Source organism: Eubalaena glacialis, chromosome 12 (assembly GCF_028564815.1).
Source record: "Eubalaena glacialis isolate mEubGla1 chromosome 12, mEubGla1.1.hap2.+ XY, whole genome shotgun sequence".
Taxonomy (NCBI): domain Eukaryota; kingdom Metazoa; phylum Chordata; class Mammalia; order Artiodactyla; family Balaenidae; genus Eubalaena; species Eubalaena glacialis.
In genome coordinates, this window is record NC_083727.1 from 36,859,146 (window position 1) to 36,877,624 (window position 18,479).

An 18,479-nucleotide genomic window follows, 5' to 3' on the forward strand; every position below is an offset into this window, starting at 1 on the left:
CACTGAGACATTATCCACATTTGTAAAATTCCCATTCCTATCTCCACTTCCATAGAAGCAAAGATGTGTACTATTCTAAGATTAAGGAATAATGTATTCCTTTAATGTAAGAGAATTTTGAGATATAATTCATGCAACTTAATATATTTTGATATTGTAATATGGACCAAACATCTTTTGAAACATATGTAAACATTCCTACTACTTGTGTCAAACTTAACTATAACTTAATAGCTAATTTTGACAAATATATTAACATTGTTAAAATATAAAATTATAAAAATATATTGTTCTCAAACAATTCCTTAAGGGTTTATATAAATAAATAGAATAAGTGAATAAGGAGCCCTATATATCAGTAAATACAAGTGCAAGCATAGAAGGGTTGAGTTCACTTATGTTAGAAGCTTTTGTGTGGATGCTTACCGTGTGCCCCGTGCTACACTAGGTGCTAGATCTAGATTTATCTGATGCCATCTGCCTCGATGTAATTAATCCCCTTCCTTTCTCCTACTTCCCCTCTCAAAAACAAAACACTTTTGGAATTGGCACCATTTTGTTACAAGGCAATTCTAGTGACTCAGTCTTTCCATAAAATCTTTTATCAGTATCTTAGCTGTAGTGTTTTTCGAAGTGGTAGGAGAGAGTAATGAATTACTACCCAAGGCTTACATGAGGCACAGATAAATCTAATTTAATAAGTAAAAAACATTATTTTGTCAAAATATGCTTCCTTAAATCAGGTAGGTAATGTTATAGATGTGGAAATAGATACCTACAGAAAGTAATCATTTTCTTTTATATTGATGATAGAACTTTACATTTATCTAATGTTCTTTTTCTAAAGCCCTTGGGTTTGCTCTATTACATTATTCAGTTCTCTATAATTTTCTGATTAATATTAAAAATAAATTTAAACTGTGTAATGTGTAAGAACATAAAGAAAATAAAACTCCTTTGCAATTTCTGTACCCAGAGAAAACAATAATCAACATATTGTTATAGATCCTTCCAGTTTGTTTTTCTGTAAGTTATCATTTGTCATCCATTAACTTTTTATTTATTTATTTATTTATTTTTGGCTGCGTTGGGTCTTTGTTGCTGTGCGCGGGCTTTCTCTAGCTGCGGCGAGCATAGGCTACTCTTCGTTGTGGTGCATGGGCTTCTCATTGCAGTGGCTTCTCTTGTTGTGGAGCACGAGCTCTAGGAACGTGGGCTCAGTACTTGTGGCTCGCGGGCTCTAGAGCGCAGGCTCAGTAGTTGTGGTGCATAGGCTTATTTGCTCCAAGGCATGTGGGATCTTCCCAGACCAGGGCTCGAACCCACGTCCCCTGTATTGGCAGGCGGATTCTTTACCACTGCGCCACCAGGGAAGTCCCTCCATTAACTTTTTGTTTTGACTTTCTGTGCGTTCCCTGGATTACTTCTTTTACACATATTTACCTCACACCTTTAAGAAGCAATTTCCAGGCCTTTCACCTAAAATCCAGGTCCCTCTAGACAAATCCATTTGGTACCTCTAAAATACCTCCAAACACAAATTCATTATTTTCCTTCTTTCTTCTTGAGTTTTCCAGTTTGTCAGTTCTTGACTCTGTTCTTTTTCTCCCTCACACACTACATTGGTCACCAAATACTGCTGTTTCTATGAGCAAATTTCTCCTTAGGGTGCTGTTTCTCTTCTGCCCCAGTCTCCAACCTACCTTCAGGCTCACTTCCATCCATTGTCCTTAGATTTATCCTCTTAAAACGGACAGTTAATGGAGTTCCCCCAGCGGCTTCCCACTGATACAGGATAAGTCCAAATCCTTAATGTGGCTGACAAGATCCTCCCATTTTAGCATCTCTCCTCCCCAGACTAGAGCCACCAAAAGAACTTGGACTAGAATTACTTTTGACTTGAGGTCTAATACTCCACCTAGTGGTACGGGACAACATTCTGGGATGGGAATCTAGGAAATATGCCACGTCAGCCCTGTGAGATCAAGCAAACCTGCCAACACAGCTGTCTGTCAGCTAGAGTCAGAAGCGAAAAGGGACAAGGAACCCTGGGACTCAATGGCCCACCTACTAGTTTTCTATAAGCACTGGATTCTCCTAAGAAAATGCCTCAAACCTCCAAACCATTGTTATCATTGCCATTCTTGAGAGAAAATGAAAAGCTACAATGGCATCTCTTTACTTAACTGTCACCAAATAAAATCACAGGATAATTCTGACTCAACTATTGTAATGTTGCCTACATCCTTCCAGAATTTTCATGAAACTCAAACAAATCACAGTATTCATTCATCTATGTACATGTCATCCACTCAATGCACATTTAAAGAGCACCTGTAATGCAGATGCTACACAAAGCTAATAATACAGGGTCCAAGCCAAAGCAGCCTGTAAACAGGAGAGCAGATAAATAAATCCATGATGACAATGCAGAAGGGAAGTCTAATCTGTCCAGGGACAGGGAGGGCTTCCTGGAAGAAAAGATGACTGAGGTGATTTGGTGAAGTCTAGTAAGAGTTAGTTAGGTAAAGAGCAGAGTGAAGGGTATTGTTTCACATTCAAAGTGTTACACATGCAACAGAGTGCAGCACGTTAAAAAGCTATCCCAAAGCAGCATCTGCAGTTAGTACAGCATCATGAAAAAAGAAATCTCAATGGATAGGACTCTATCAACCTCCTTCAGGGAAACCCTACAGAGCAAAATGTCTCCATTTAAAAATACTTCTTAAGCAGCAGCATTTAAAGTAGGATGAGAAAAGATAGTATTTTAAACTGCACAACTGTAAAAACCACACATTTTCAAATGTCCAATGTGTACACTGTAAAAGATGTGAAATGCAACTTTCCTTACTCCTCTTTCCCTTTTAGGGATAATACTCAACACTTAAAATTTTAAGAGGAAGTTTATTAATCACACAGAAGTCTCTTTCAATAGGTTGACAGTTACAGCTTTTTATAAAATGCTGAATGGCTTCAGATTAAAAGCATCCATGAAGCTATGTAATATATGACATAATCACAGGAACCCACTGGAATACTACAAACCACAGGCTTTCCACTGCAGATACCTCATCTGCCTCTGTTGGAGCAATGCCAGCAAAACCTCATTTATAACCATCCCAATGGCAGCCCACCTTTATCTTTGATGAGCACTAGTAGAGAGTTACATTAACACAGAGACGAGATCTGTCCCCCGGTAACTTTGGCATCAACTGGGACCAAGTGCCTGCTACCAGCCCAGGTTTCATATACTGGACTGCAGTTTGTTCTCAGAGACCTCCTTAGTCTTCTGTCTCTGAGCCTAGCAATCTCAAGTACACTGTAACCCGTGTGCCGCATCAAGTTTCATCTCCTGGTTCCCTTTCTTTGCATTCTTTTTTTTTTTTTTTTTTTGGCTGCGCTGGGTCTTCGTTGCTGCGAGCGGGGGCTACTCCTCGTTGTGGTGTGCAACCTTATGGTTATGGTGGCTTCTCTTGTTGTGAAGCATGGGCTCTAGGTACACAGGCTTCAGTAGTTGTGGCCCACGGGCTCAGTAGTTGTGGCTTGTGGGCTCTAGAGTGCAGGCTCAGTAGTTGTGGTGCACGGGCTTAGTTGCTCCGCGGCATGTGGGATCCTCCTGGACCAGGGTTCGAACCCATGTCCCCTGCACTGGCAGGTGGATTCTTAACCACTGCACCACCAGGGAAGTCCCTTTGCATTCTCTTTTGAACATACTCCAGGCCTGCATGTGATAGGAGCAGTAGGTATGAGATGGATGGTAAAGTAAAGCAGGATCATCACCCCCATCATGCTAGACAAGCCACCTGTGCTAATGCAGCTGCAGATGCAATGACTATCCTCAGAAACTGCATGATACTGTGGACTCATTTTACGATTCCCCTCAGCTACAACTCTCAAGTCATCATCATCGTGGTCTTTTTTTTTTAACCAATGGATGCTAGGCCATTTCTCCTCCATTTCCTATTGCCTAGGAAACAGTGCAGGCATTTCAATCAACATTTTTATGGACATGTCTATAAATATTAAGAAAAATATTTCTCATACAAGGAAAGTGACCATTCATTTAATAAATATTTATGAACAGACACAATGTGCTAGACACTGTGTTAGATGCTGGGAACATAAAATTAAACAAGACACACCAACATTATTTAATTCTCATTCCCTTTAAACAAGATTATATATATATATATTATATATATATATCTTTACACAAGATTTATATATATTTATATAAATATAAATTATTATATAATTGTCGTTCCCTTTACACAAGATTATATATTAAATATATACACACACACACATAGTAGCTGCTCAATAAACTGTTACTATTATTATTATATATTATGACCAGTTACAAACTATCATTTTTTAAAAACTATTACAGATTTTTTAAATGAAAATACCGCAAAGTTGCCACCAATACTCACCAATACTATAATATCTCTTTAGTTCTGTACGCCTGATCTCCTTTAACTGATTACTTTTTCTCTTTTTTTTCTCATCAGTAATATATTCCTCTTCCACAGCAATGTTGCACATGTCTTGTTCTAAAATGACTGTACTAGCATCTTCTTTTCCAGAATGAGTCCTTGTAGCCGTAGCTGAGGCTGTCTCTGCATTTTGTTTGGCTTGCTTTTTCTTTTTCAATCTAGGGATGAGAAAAAAAAAAAGGAAAAACATTGGAGAAATAATTTGCTAAGAGGAATCATATTAATTTCATGCTACTGGGCTTTGAGAAACTAATTAACTGATATTGAAAACTCTTTATATTACTGTTAATTACACTTTCCTGTTATTTTTTTTCTTTTTAATCACTTAAAAATTCTTATGTGGAGATCTGTGGCCTTTCCTCAGTTTTATATCCTGCATACTTATGTCTCAAAAAAAATCACTGGGAAATGCTTTAGACCTGAGGAAATACTAGATTCTTCTATAGGCTATAAAATGTTGGGTATTTTTTATCAAGATATGCAGCTACCCTACTACAATGCCATGTTTAGTGTGTTACATTTTTTTTTAAGTGTTTCTGGTTTCAAGGGTACCTTTGGACTGATGGGCAAGCACATTTATAAAAACAAATCCTTTATAATTGGCTCACACACTGAGTAGAAAGGTTTGGCAAGGTATGAACTGGTTCAGGTCTGAGTAATTCCTTTCCTTTACACATATGATAGTAGTAGTGAAGAGAGAGCTGCATTTCCTGAGATAGAAAATGCCACAATGACAACATATAGTTGTTATGATTACTAATATAATAGCTGACTGATACATTAGTTAACATATTTGATGTTTTCAATTCTTCATTTCTAAGTCAAAGACATATAACAGAAGAAATTTATCATAATTCACAGAAATCCAGTAACTCAAAATATTTTCCAGTTGATGTATCACTCTGGTTAACTGACGTGTCACTCTGTACTCACTAGTCCTTCTTAAGAATGTTTTTACCGCCCCAGAATGTAAAGAATAAGGGCCTTGGCCTCTACTATATGTGGCAGTCTGGTCATATATAAACATTTTTAAAATTAGGATCATTTTCCCCCCTTCTATCTTGGCACAGTTGGCTTTCTCACACACATGTCTATTTCCTTTGCTCTCTTGAGCATCTATACAATTTGATGTTGGGCAATGGATGAAATGTTTTGGGAGAAAAAGGAGATAACTGTAGGATCAAACAGGGACTAAGGTTTGATTTTATGCTGATTTGCTCTGTAATGTTGGAATAATTTAACAGTCTAAAGAGGTCCCTCACGAAGGCTTAGCTATCTAACGGGGTCTTTTATTAGGATCAATTGAAAAAATATGTGTCAACAGTAAAATACAAACAAACAGAAACAGTAGAATATACCCAAATGCAATCATAGGATGACATGAGAACTAAGCATCGTATAGTTCATGCTTAGTTCAAAAAGTTCATGGTATAGTTCAAAAACTCATCTTTTGAGATAAAGGTACCATACCATGTTCTAACAAAACATTTCAACTAAGCTGTTATTCACTGAGCAGCCAAGTTCTTATATTTTCATTAGCTAATAAATGAGTATATGGCTGAGGAGAAAGGAGAGCTGGAAAAAAATCATAAATGAATATATTCCCCATCTCTTAGCTTAGCTCTCTCTTTAGGTTTACTTGTAAAAAAACAAATAAGAACACAAACTAAACAAAATTGGAAATTCATAAAAAGGAATTATATCCAGTAAGCATGTTTTTATTTTCTATCCTCAGATTTTAAACTGTTTTTTTCTGGTAAAAGAGTAGGTGGCTCTTTGCAAAGGTGAGTCAGATAATGCTCCTAATAAAACAATTTCTCTCTCGATCAAGATTTCTGTATGAGGCTGAAATTAATAGGCAGTAACCTGGATATCACACAGAGATCAGCTCTTTGCTTAGGGAGGTCTATGCAAAGAGCTGATCTCTGTATCCAGAAGGACATGCTGATCTTGTTCTGATATACTGGTTTAACAAAAACATGCTTGAGATGAACATTACTGCCCATTTCCAAAAATGATTCCTTCCAGGGAGGAGAGAAAAAGAGACTTCAAAAATTAGTTCTATGCAGACTGAGATATGTTGCTGCTTCTTAATCTCCTGAATTTTTCTACTGTAAGTTAATTTAAATGTCCTTATTTCACTGTTCCCACTATAATTAAACTCACTCAGATCTAGGGCATATGTTTTGATGAACAGCAGCACTGTTGGAGACATCTCATTAGAGACTGATTTTCACACGTGGAAATAACAAAATGGGATACATTGTTTCATTCATTTTCCCCCCTTTCCACACAGACCATTATTGTCAACCCATACAGCCAAACATAGTTGTTATTTCAGAAAGAAAAAAAAATGCTAGATAATAGCAGTACCAAACTTGTTTAACAGAAGACAGTACAATTTAACACTTCAGTAATTTTACAATCAATCAGCTACATCTTTTGTTTTGACTAGAGAACTCATGAGAATTTGTTTCTCTGGAGGTTATCAATATGAGTGGAACATTCTGATCTTGTAACTGGAAATCAGATGTGAGTTCTGGAAGCCCACTGTAAAATCCTTCCCCAAAGCATGGAAATACATTGTTAACACTTTTCTAAGGGGGGATAACTGCCAATCTGATAAATGTGGTATAGTTAATGCTCTTCAAACATTCCTTTTTAGGGCTTTTATCTTTTAAGCCTTCCCTTTTGTTCTTCGAATCAATATCATTCTAAGACATTCTCACAAAAGGGTTTTGTTATTACTAAATTAAGATAACTGGAAACAAAAAGTTACATAAGAAAATAAACTCCCTTTATTTCACCAAAGCTTTTTTAATGGCCCCAAATGTACACATTTATATGGTGGACTAAAAAAATTACCTGGGGGGGGGGGGGGGGGGGGCTTCCTTGGTGGCGCAGTGGTTGAGAGTCTGCCTGCCAATGCGGGGGACCCGGGTTCGAGCCCTGGTCTGGGAAGATCGCACATGCCGCGGAGCAACTGGGCCCGTGAGCCACAACTACTGAGCCTGCGCGTCTGGAGCCTGTGCTCCGCAACGGGAGAGGCCGCGATAGTGAGAGGCCCGCGCACCGTGATGAAGAGTGGCCCCCGCTTGCCACAACTAGAGAAAGCGCTCGCAAAAAAAAAATAAAATTACCTGGGGCTTCCCTGGTGGCGCAGTGGTTAAGAACCCGCCTGCCAATGCAGGGCACACAGGTTCGAGCCCTGGTCTGGGAAGATCCCACATGCTGCGGAGCAACTAAGCCCGTGCACCACAACTACTGAGCCACTACTGAGCCTGCGCTCTAGAGTCTGCGAGCCACAACTACTGAGCCCGCGTGCCACAACTCCTGAAGCCCGCACACCTAGAGCCCATGCTCCACAACAAGAGAAGCCACCACAATGAGAAGCCCGCGCACCACAACGAAGAGTAGCCCCCGCTCGCCGCAACTAGAGAAAGCCCGCACAGAGCAACAAAGACCCAATGCCACCAAAATTAATTAATTAATTTTAAAAAATTACCTGTCAAGTCATCTTAAACAGATGAGTGATTGAAAATGGTGAGACATATTTAACATTTGATTGCTGTGAATCCAAAAAAACCCCCCCAAAACCAAAAAACTAAAAAACAAAAAACCTTTTGTGATGCTCATTTGTCTTTTTTAAAAGTAGATCACAATTTCATAAAACAAGTGTTTATTACACAATCTCCTCTCACTACTGTAACCAAGCCCTGTCAATTCTATTTCCTAAATCTCTCCCTCTCAAATACACCTCTTTTTCTTGGTCTCTGCTCCCATGGAATGATTTCAGGCTTTCATCATCTCTCTGACTGAACTATTTTTTTACAATATAATTTATTGTTCTTTGTTTTATTATGAAAATAATATGTGTTCATACTAGGAAATTTTGAAAATGCAGAAAAATAAAAATAACACTTAAATCAAATGAAATGCTAACACTAAGAGGCAATCACTGTTTGGGGGAGAAAATGTAAAGGTAGGGGCAATTACACTAGGCAGACCTTCCCCAAGGGCAGAAGAATGAGGCAGTGTGGCTCACCATCGTGATTCTGAGCTTCTTATACGTACCTTTCCATAAAGGATATTAAAGGACTATATAAAATAAACAAGGACCTACTGTATTGTACAGGGAACTATACTCAATATCTTGTAATAACCTATAATGGAAACAAATCTGGAAAAGAATATATATATGTATGTATGTACGTATAACTGAATCACTTTGTTGTACACTTGAAACTAAAACAACATTGTGAATTAACAATACTTCAATTTTAAAAAAAGGAATACTAAAGGGCTTATTTTGGAATCTCTTAGCTCTTTTTACATTAAAATTGTGTGTACTTGTAAGACATATGCACACCTCACTTTTTCCCCCTACTTGTATCCTAACCCAGACATAGCAGACTACAGAAATAAATAAGGTGATACTGCTGAAGAAAGCATTTTTTAGTAGCTCAATGAAAACTGTTTTCCTCTGAAGCTTTTTCCTTTACTAAAGGAAATAAGTTTAGAGCACTGGCGGCCATCAAAGCCAAGGGCCTGGAGCAAGTTCCTCTCTTTGTCTCTGCAGAGGTCTCCCCTGTTGCTTGCTGACCGCCAGTGGAATGTAACACAAAAAGGCACCAAATGGAGAGAGGAGGCTTTCATTAGCACTAGAGTGAAAGCTTCATGAGGGCAGGGATTTGTTTAGGTTTTGTTAATGCCATACTCCCAGGGCCGATGCATGGTACACATTAGCTATTCAATAAATACTTCTTGAAAAAATAAATAGATAAATGAGGTTACGTTCTGATTTGTTTGAGATCTGCTCTCCTACAAACATGTCATTTCACAGCTTTCTTTGATTAGCAACATGTTCTCAAAAATAAACTCTCATCTCCTTTTCTAGATACTTAAAAAGAAAATATATTAACCACATATAATTAAAAATATATTAAACTACAGACTTATTTCATTAATATTAACTTAGTGGCTCTCTATGACTCTTTCCTTAATTCCATAATTTGAGGTCCATGTGTTTCTATAAAAAGTGCCATAGACATAAATATCTAGCACAGCACAGTCTAATATGGTAGCCACTAACTAGCCACCTGTGGTTATTAAATGTAATAAAAATTAAATAAAACTTTAAATTCAGTTCTTCAGTTACAAGAGTCATATTTTAAGAACTCAATAGACGCATGTGCTAGTGGGTACTGTATTGAACAACACATGTATAGAACACTTCTGTCATCACAGAAAGTACTGGACAGTGCTGACCTAGAGCTGACTCAACAGACAGCCCTATTAGCAAGAGACTAGAGGAAAAGACTGAAGACAGAAATCGTTTCATATTTAAAGCTTATGGAGTATGTGCATAGAATACGTCTACAAGGGTATAACAAAAAATTTGTAAAGTGAGTTAGCTAAAGAAAGGTAGTAGCTGTGGGGAAAGAGAGAGTAAGAAAAATTACTTTCTGCTTCTCTTTTATATATTTTGGATTTTAAACCACGTACAACATCTAGTCCCCGCCAAAATTTTTTAAGTATTTAGTCTTTGAAGTCTCCTTCCTACAATAATTTAACACATATATTGTCACATTTTAAAAATTGAGTTCTACTTTTTAAAAAAGATTATTACGAAAAGTTTGAAAGAGCTTTCTTCTAACAGCAACTACTATTGAGTTGACTAATGAACCAGCCACTGTGTTATGTACTTTATAAATATTATCCTATCCTCACAAAAGGCCAAGGAGGTAGGCAATCTTATCTCCATGTTACAGATAAGAAAAGGAAGGCTGAGAAAAATGAGGGCCACTTTGCAAGGTCACAGGGCTTGGTTAAGTTGTGGAGCAGGAATTCACAATGGCCACAGGGCCTCCAGGATCTCTCCTAAAGGTATGTTATGGCATATATATACCTTGACTTTAAAATAAAATCCACTGGACTTTGGAAATTCTCTGAACTATTTGAGGGAGAATGGTTTGGCAACCTGGTGGGCTTCAATGGAGAACATGCTCACAGGAAGGAAGGAGGTTCTGGGCTTGGCTGTCTGACAGTCAGTTGTGACCTTCTTTGGAAATAAGATAAACTCTCCAGGACTTCTAAGGTAAACAAAAGCAAGAGGTTGACATGATTTTCAAGGTCCTGTCTGCCTCTAACAGTTGGCTGAGCTTAGGAAATGTGCTAAAGCTATTTTTGAGGTTAAAAAAAAAAAATCTTTTAAATCCAAACTAAATCTTCCTAAGAGTCTGCACTTTCCTGTGCTCCCCCACATCTGATTACATATTCCACTGCAGAGCTTCCAGCCCTGGGAAAATCCAGAGGTTAAGAAAGAACACCCTTCATATACAAAGGATGTTTTAAAAAAAAAAGGCAAAGAAGCTCTGCTCTACAATTTGGAGCTAATATCTCCATGAAGAAAAGTAGAAAATGTCAAAACTGAGCAGCCATGGAGGCAATATAATCTTCTTTTTCTTTTACCTTTTTTTTTTTTTAAGTTTTTTCATTTTTTAATTTTCTTAAGCATACCCCTTGGTGTCTCATTTCATCCAGTTACAGGTAAGGAGGGGATGAGATTTGGTCTGTGGAACTCCAGAGAACATATTAATGAGCAAGAGGAAGTCACAAAAAAATAAACATTAGTTCAATATAACTTTCTAACAGAGCAATCCAATAGTGGAACTGGCTGTTTCACCAAGAAGGGAACTCCCCGTCACTGGAAGTATTCAAGCAGGTCAGGTCCAAGTTGTGACCTCCCAAACCGCATGTAATAGCCTTGCATATTTTTTTACTGGAATATAATTGACATATTATATTAGCTTCAGGTGTACAACATAATGACTCAATATATGTATATAGTATGAAATGACCACCATAATAAGTCTAGTTAACATCCATCACCACACATAGCTTTTTTTTTCTTGTGATGAGAGGTTTTAAGATCTACTCTCTTAGTAACTTGCAAATATACAATACAGTATTATTAACTATAGTCACCGTGCTGTACATTATATCCCCAGAACTTATTTTATAACTAGATATTTGTGTCTTTTGACCACCTTCACCCAGTTCACCCACCCCCCAATATAGTCTTCTTTGATACAAATATTTCTCCTCAAAATTGCTTCTGTACGGAAATAGGAGTATTAACATAAAAGATGTAGATGTAATATTATTTCATTTAAAAAGTTATAGAACAGTATTATAGTATGACCCTATTTTTGTGAAATAAAACAAAAAATAAAAGAAAACCCTCCAAGACCAACAACTATTCCATTTAGCTATATATGTACATAGGTTTAGATATATAGGTACGGAAAAATGGTTGGTCAATGGGGAAAGAGAGAAGAGGGGTAACTTTTACTTTACACTTACATAATTTGGTGTTGAATTTTTTTATACAGCAAGCATATATATTAATTTTGTAATTATAAGGCAAATACATTTTAAAAAACCAAACATCTATAGCTATGACAACATTTTGCTAAATCTCGTTCAGAGGTATATTCTTTTTTCGGAATGCAGCTATCACAGTAAATTGCTGCACTGCAACCCCAATCCCCTTCTTTATCAAGGCAGAGCTGGTCTGTGGCCCTCAGGGGACCTTCTCTTAGTTCTTGATCTTGGCTGTTCCACTGCAACCTTGTCATTGTACTGTTCTGACCTTCAGAGTCTTGGCTGTTTTTTCCCGGTTGCCTAAACCAGACTCTTGCCATGTCCAGACTCAGGGAAATGGGTGTTGCCACAGAATAAGTACGGCCTGTGAGCCAGAAACATCTGTGTTTGAACCCTCATTATTCTTTATTAGGTATGCATCTTCAGGCAAGTTACTAAATCTCAACTCAGGTTCCTTGTCTGTGAAAGGGAAACAACGGCCTCAGATGGGGTTTTTTGATGATTAAACTAAGTAGTACACGGAAAGCTTGCCTGTACTATTAAACACAACCTGTGCCTGGCTCTCAGTAAGAGCTCAATAACCAGATGTTCCTACTTGGTTGTGCCACTGTTGTTGTCACTACTTGGGGATTTCTCAAGATCCAAGAAAATGAGGTAACATATAAAAAGAGTATAACACAACAAAGAAGGTGTCTGAGAGATTCTAGACATTATTCTTCTCACTGTACATAAATATTAACTTTAGTTAACTGTGCTATGAATTTAGACACCAGCACAAAGCTATTTATTATTTCTAGGAGAACATCACTTCTGGTATTCCATTTCATTTTGTGATTTCACAAATGGAAGGTCAGTTTTCCATTTCCACTGCAAATTCCCAACTGGGATAAATGCCAAATAAAATCAAACTTAAAGCCGGGGGCGGGGGGGAATCATTGAAAAACAAAATGAAACAAAACACTCACCTAATGAAAAGTCTCTCTTGGAATTATGATTAAATAAAACCAAAAAGTTCAGGCGTAATCCCTGGAAAAATCTGTAGATGTACCTGATTCTAGTGCCACCCTTTGAAATGTGCATTCATTTTTTTCATTTAGTCTAATTTTGATCATGAAATCCCTCTCTCCCCCAGGAGAATTCATCAGTTCAAATGGAAAAACCCTGGTTCCATAGAACCAACACAGTTAGAATATGAAATCCTTTGGCTTTGAGTTCACTAACCAGCAATACAACCATCCAGATGAACACAGGTAACAGAATTTCCCTTGGCCTCAAGAAACAACTGCGTTCCAATAAAGACTGCTAAATAGAATGTCAATCAGGGACACACCACAAAATTTTCCCTTTTCTAGGATTTCTTTGTACTATTTTAACAGTGGTGGAATCAGCAGATCTGAGGGGACTCTGGTAATCAAAGTGCAGGTGCCAGGAGTGGATGTAAACAAATTGTCACACTTTCAGAGAAGGCTTGGGGGGTGGCTTCATAAGGGACATTTCAGAGAACCTTACATGCTCCCCCCAGTACCAGGATGACAATGGTACTGTCACAAAATGGATGCCTACTGTGTAGAATGTTTGCCTTGTATTTATGAAACAAGACAGGCTTTTGTTGCATATATAGCGTGCCCGTGTGGGAGTCCGGTTCCCTTTTCCAAAAATCAGGATGCTGAGTCACAACCTGAAAAAGTTACATGGGAATCAATAGTACAGACAATAGCAATATATACCTCAGCCATAAACTGAGGAAGGGAACCAGAAAAGGGAACTTGCTCTGGGAGATAAGAGAATTGCATTCTGCTAAGAGTAATTGGCAAAGTCCTGTAAATATAATATTTAAATATTAGGAATTTTACTGCTTATCAGTCAAGAATAAGCTGATAAACACAGCAATACAGAAATTAACCAAAATCTGCAAACAGAAACGTTAAGAAATGACTAAGTATTTGGCAGTTTTTAAATTCCCTTTTGCTTTATAATGGTATTATGTATGTAGTTTATTTAACTTAATATCATCAAATTAACTAGCTGTATTAGCTTCCTATGGCTGCTGTCACAAATTACCACAAACTTGGTAGTTTAAAACAACACACACATATTCTCTTACAGTTCTGAAGGTCAGAAGTCCGAAATCAGTCACGGGGCCACACTACCTGCAGACACTCTTTCCTTGCCTTCTCCAGCTGCTAGAGCTGTATTCCTTGTGGCCCCTTCTCCCATCTTAAAGCCAGCAGCACAGTTTCTCGTTTCACTGTCACACATTCTTCTCTGCAGTCAAATCTCCCTCTGCCTCCCTCTTATATGAACACTGAGATTGCATTCAGAAGCCAACCCAGATAATCCAGGATAATCTCCCCATCTCAAGAGCCTTAACCTAATCTTATCTTCAAGGTCTTTTAGCCAGAGAAAGTAACACTTTCTGAGGTCTGAGGATTAGAAGCTGGATATCTTTGGGGGTCATTATTCAGTCTACCACACTGGCTAAATTAGCTTTTGCATCATAAATAATTGTAAACTGAGCAGCATATCACTGTAGTGTCTTAGTTTCCCATGTCTAAATCATTTCTGCATCTATGCAATGTGTTGTCTATGTTACTCGAAAAAGTTCACTCCTGTCAGTGACAGGCAGTAAGCAAATATTTCTCAAGAAAAAATGAAAAGTTTACTCAGGACCATCTTGAAATCTAAAGGTGCAATGAAAACACCACAAACATGAGCTCTCATTTTATGTTGGGTGACTGCAAAACAGCCTCTTGGAGGTGGAGATATTGGAAGGAAAATTTTTAACAGGCAGGAGATTTCTAAGGAGTTCAACTCATTTTCATATCTGATTTCTTTGATCTTCACTGAAAACAGGTATTCACTCTTTATGACCAAAGCCAAGAAGTCCTCCAAATATTTTTTTTTCTTTTACTAGAGCCCCTTAGCATGCCCAGAAATCTTTTTTTTTTTAAGTCAGTTAACTATTTTTTAAAATATCTTTTACTCAGAATGAATCATATGCTCAGACTCCCCAGTGACATTTACAGAAAAGAGCATTGGGATATATATTTCAATGACATATATATCTCAGCATAACAGCGACATATTTCAGCGACACAATTCTTCTGAAGAAACAGAAAATTTTGATTTATTGAAGCGATTTAAGCAAAACAAGCAACTAATTAAAGAATACTACTCTGAAAATTTTCAAGCAGAAATACGAAGATGCCAGGGATCTTGTTCTCAGATTTTAACCTAAGTCCCTGTTAACTGCTTAAACTACAGAAACATGGAGAAAAATAAGGCTGGAAAAAGACAATCCTGAAAAAAAATCAGTTTAGTATATAAATTAACATTTTCCTGAAGGCCTAGTGCGTGAAACACAACATTTATGATCAGCAGAAATGGCCAGCTTACAGAAAACAGTTGTGAGTGGCATAGAATTATAATATGCTCTAACTCAGCTTCTCTCACCCTTCCAACTTTTAAAATATATTTTAACAATTTTTAACTGCTTTTAAACAAGTTTAGACACACACATATCCTTTTATGATAACGTTATTTCAATGTCATAAACTAGACATGGGATCATAACTCCTCCTATCATTATAGGTACTTTCAGAAAGAATAACCTTATATCAGGCATGAAATTTTTTGAATTATTTTGGCAGATGCCCATAACTTAGTTGGTTTACATCCAGTATGTAGATGTATTTCTTTCAATTAATATATACTGGTCATGTCCTTGGGAAGTGACACTGCTCAAAAATAAAATTCAGGGAATGCGAGACTAGTAATACCTACTTTGAAATTTTTCCCTACTGAAATTAGTGTAGAACTCTGGGGTAATTCATTTGTGTGTAAGGGTGAACCAAACACAGATTTTTGAAGAAAAATCCTGGCCTTGCTTTCATGTATCTGAGGGCCCATCTTCCAACCACACGGCAGTCTTGGTCAGGGTCTTCAAAAAACCTCAACAGTGGTTGTCTCTCAGGTACACTAGTTTGCTTGTAACCAACCAAAATAAACACCTGTGGTTTAATAAAAAATAATATTTGATCTTTTTCTTCCTTTGATTTCTGGCACAGAGTTCCCAGAACATCTAGTATCTCCTGAGTGATGAGAATGTGTCTGTATGCTAATGAGATGACTCTGGTATGCGTGGGGAGGAGGGGTAGGGAGTGAGGGGGCCCAGACAGCTTCAAGATAGGGCTTGGTCACCAGAAACACCAAGGCTTGATTCGAAGCTTGGAACTTTCAGCCCCACCCCCAGACCTTGAGAGAGGGGAGAGAGGGGAGGGGCTAGAGATTGAGTTCAATCACCAATGGCCAATGATTCAATCAATCATGCCTCCCCCGTGAAACCTCCGTGAAAGCCCTTAAATGACAGAGTTCAGAGAACTCCCAGGGTTGGTGAACACATCAATGTTCTAGGAGGGTGGCACACCCAGAGAGCACACGGAAGCTCTGTTCTCCCCACCCACATACTTTGCCCTACGCTTCTCTTCCACTGGGCTGTTCCTGAGTTATATCCTTTATAATAAACTGGTAAATGTAAGTAAAGTGTTCTCCTGAGTCCTGTGAGTCATTCCAGTGAATGAGTAGGGGATCATGGGAACCAAATTCATAGCCAAGTTGGCTGTATGTATGGGTTGACTCGAGATGTGGAACTTACAAGGAGCATCTGGGGTGAGGGCAGTCTTGAGAAACTGAGCCCTTAAACCTGTGTAGTCTGACACTTACTCAGAGCTGTTAGTGTGAGAATTGAATTGAATGGTTGGACACCCAGCTGGTATTGGAGAATCCAAGAATACCAGATGCTAGACTTTGCCAAAGAACCAACCTTGAGCACAGCAGAGAAGATGGAGGTGAGACTGATAAAGACTTGTGTGAAAAACATGCAGGCTCCCCCTTCCTCTGGTGAGAGTTGAATGATTGAACACCTGCTGGCAAGTTCTGCTTGGCCCACAAGCACTTTCTAAAAATCCAAATGACCTGATGGTGAGCATTTAAAATGGGGACATTTTACATTAAAATCCAGATTTCAGGCTGACCTTGAAGAATTAGAAGCCACAACAGCACTGGACTAGAGCCCCACATGGCAAAACAGGATGGAGCAGAGCGAGAGCAGCCCCCCTTCTCTGAGAGGGCACGTGCCACGCAGTCACCAGTCTCTTCCATCCGTGCAGCACCTCCACGCCCAGGGCTGACAGCCACCACGTAGCATGCACTCATTTACATCACTGCTATGGTTCCTAAGGTCACTGTTTGCATTTTTTGCTACAGACAACATAAAGTTTTATTCTTAGGTCAATTCAGATCATCAGGAAGCTGCAGTCTTGGACTATACTGTGTTGGCCTACTGCAGAACGTCTTTAGGTCATGTTTTGGCTTCATATCCTCTCTTTTCACTCATAGTCGCTGCAATAAAATGCTCTTATGGATGTTAAAGACACTACCACTAAATTTTTAGTGTTCCTTTTATCTAGGACGTGCATCCTATGTAATTTCAGAATTAAAGGCTAGGAAGGGCTTTGTCACCTGGGGAACTGCTGTGCTCCACTCATGATTAGGGAGAACTATGGAAAGGAGTCCCTTTATATCACTAACCATGAAGTAGTCATCCCTCGGTATACATGGGGGATTGGTTTAGGACCTGCAACCAGATACCAAAATTCATGGATGTTCAAGTCCCATAGTCGGCCCTCCCTATCGGCTAGTTCTGCATCCATGGCTTCAACCAACCCTGGATCCTATATTAAGCTTTTGATCCACAGTTGGGTGAATCCAGGGATGCAGAATCTGCAGATTCAGAGAGCTGAGTGTATTTATTGAAAAAAAAAAAAAAATCTGCATATAAGTGGACTGAGCAGTTAAAACCCATGTTGTTCTACGGTCAAGTGTAGTTCTGAGTCAACTACACAACTAATAACATGCCATTTAGTGTTCTATGTTTCATCTCAATTTATATGTTCCCTAGCCTGGACTTCCAGTTTTTAATTAGTATTTTACAATTTTTTTTATAAGGGTAACACAGAGAAAATATATGAATATGTGGATAATTGCAACCTCATTCCTTGTGCTACCTCCTAAGGGAAACTCTGGGTTTGATTCTCAGCTTTTTCCCCTTTCCCTGGTTCTGGGCTTATTGACACAAATGTGAGAAATAAATTAGCAGGAGGAGAAAAGTGGAGAAGAATATACAGTGAGAGAGGAAATAGAAGAAAAGATACCGGGACTTCCCTGGTGGCGCAGTGGTGAGGAATCTGCCTGCCAATGCAGGGGACACGGGTTCGAGCCCTGGTCCGGGAGGACCCCACACGCCGCAGAGCAACTAGACCCGTGCACCACAACCACTGAGCCTGCGCTCTAGAGCCCGCGAGCCATAACTGCTGAGCCTGCGTGCCACAACTAGTGAAGCCTGTGCGCCTAGAGCCCGTGCTCCGCAACAAGAGAAGTCACCACAACGAGAGGCCTGCGCACTGCAATGAAGAGTGGCCCCCACTCGCTGCAACTAGAGAAAGCCCGCATGCAGCAACGAAGACCCAATGCAGCCAAAAATAAATAAATAAAAACAAATAGATTAATTAATTAATTTAAAAAAAAAAAAGAAGAAAA

The 18,479-nt window shown here is 38.6% G+C and overlaps 1 protein-coding gene across 4 annotated transcripts in view; it reads right to left on the reverse strand.

The window, feature by feature from the left end:
• The window catches only part of NCOA7 (nuclear receptor coactivator 7), a 156,037-nt gene that overhangs the window by 77,554 nt on the left and 60,004 nt on the right, over positions 1-18,479 (reverse strand). For all 4 annotated transcript variants that reach the window (XM_061207653.1, XM_061207654.1, XM_061207655.1 and 1 more), the window contains one exon: positions 4,434-4,654. In XM_061207653.1, coding sequence (XP_061063636.1) covers positions 4,434-4,654 — 221 coding nt within the window. The remainder of the gene's footprint in view (positions 1-4,433; positions 4,655-18,479) is intronic.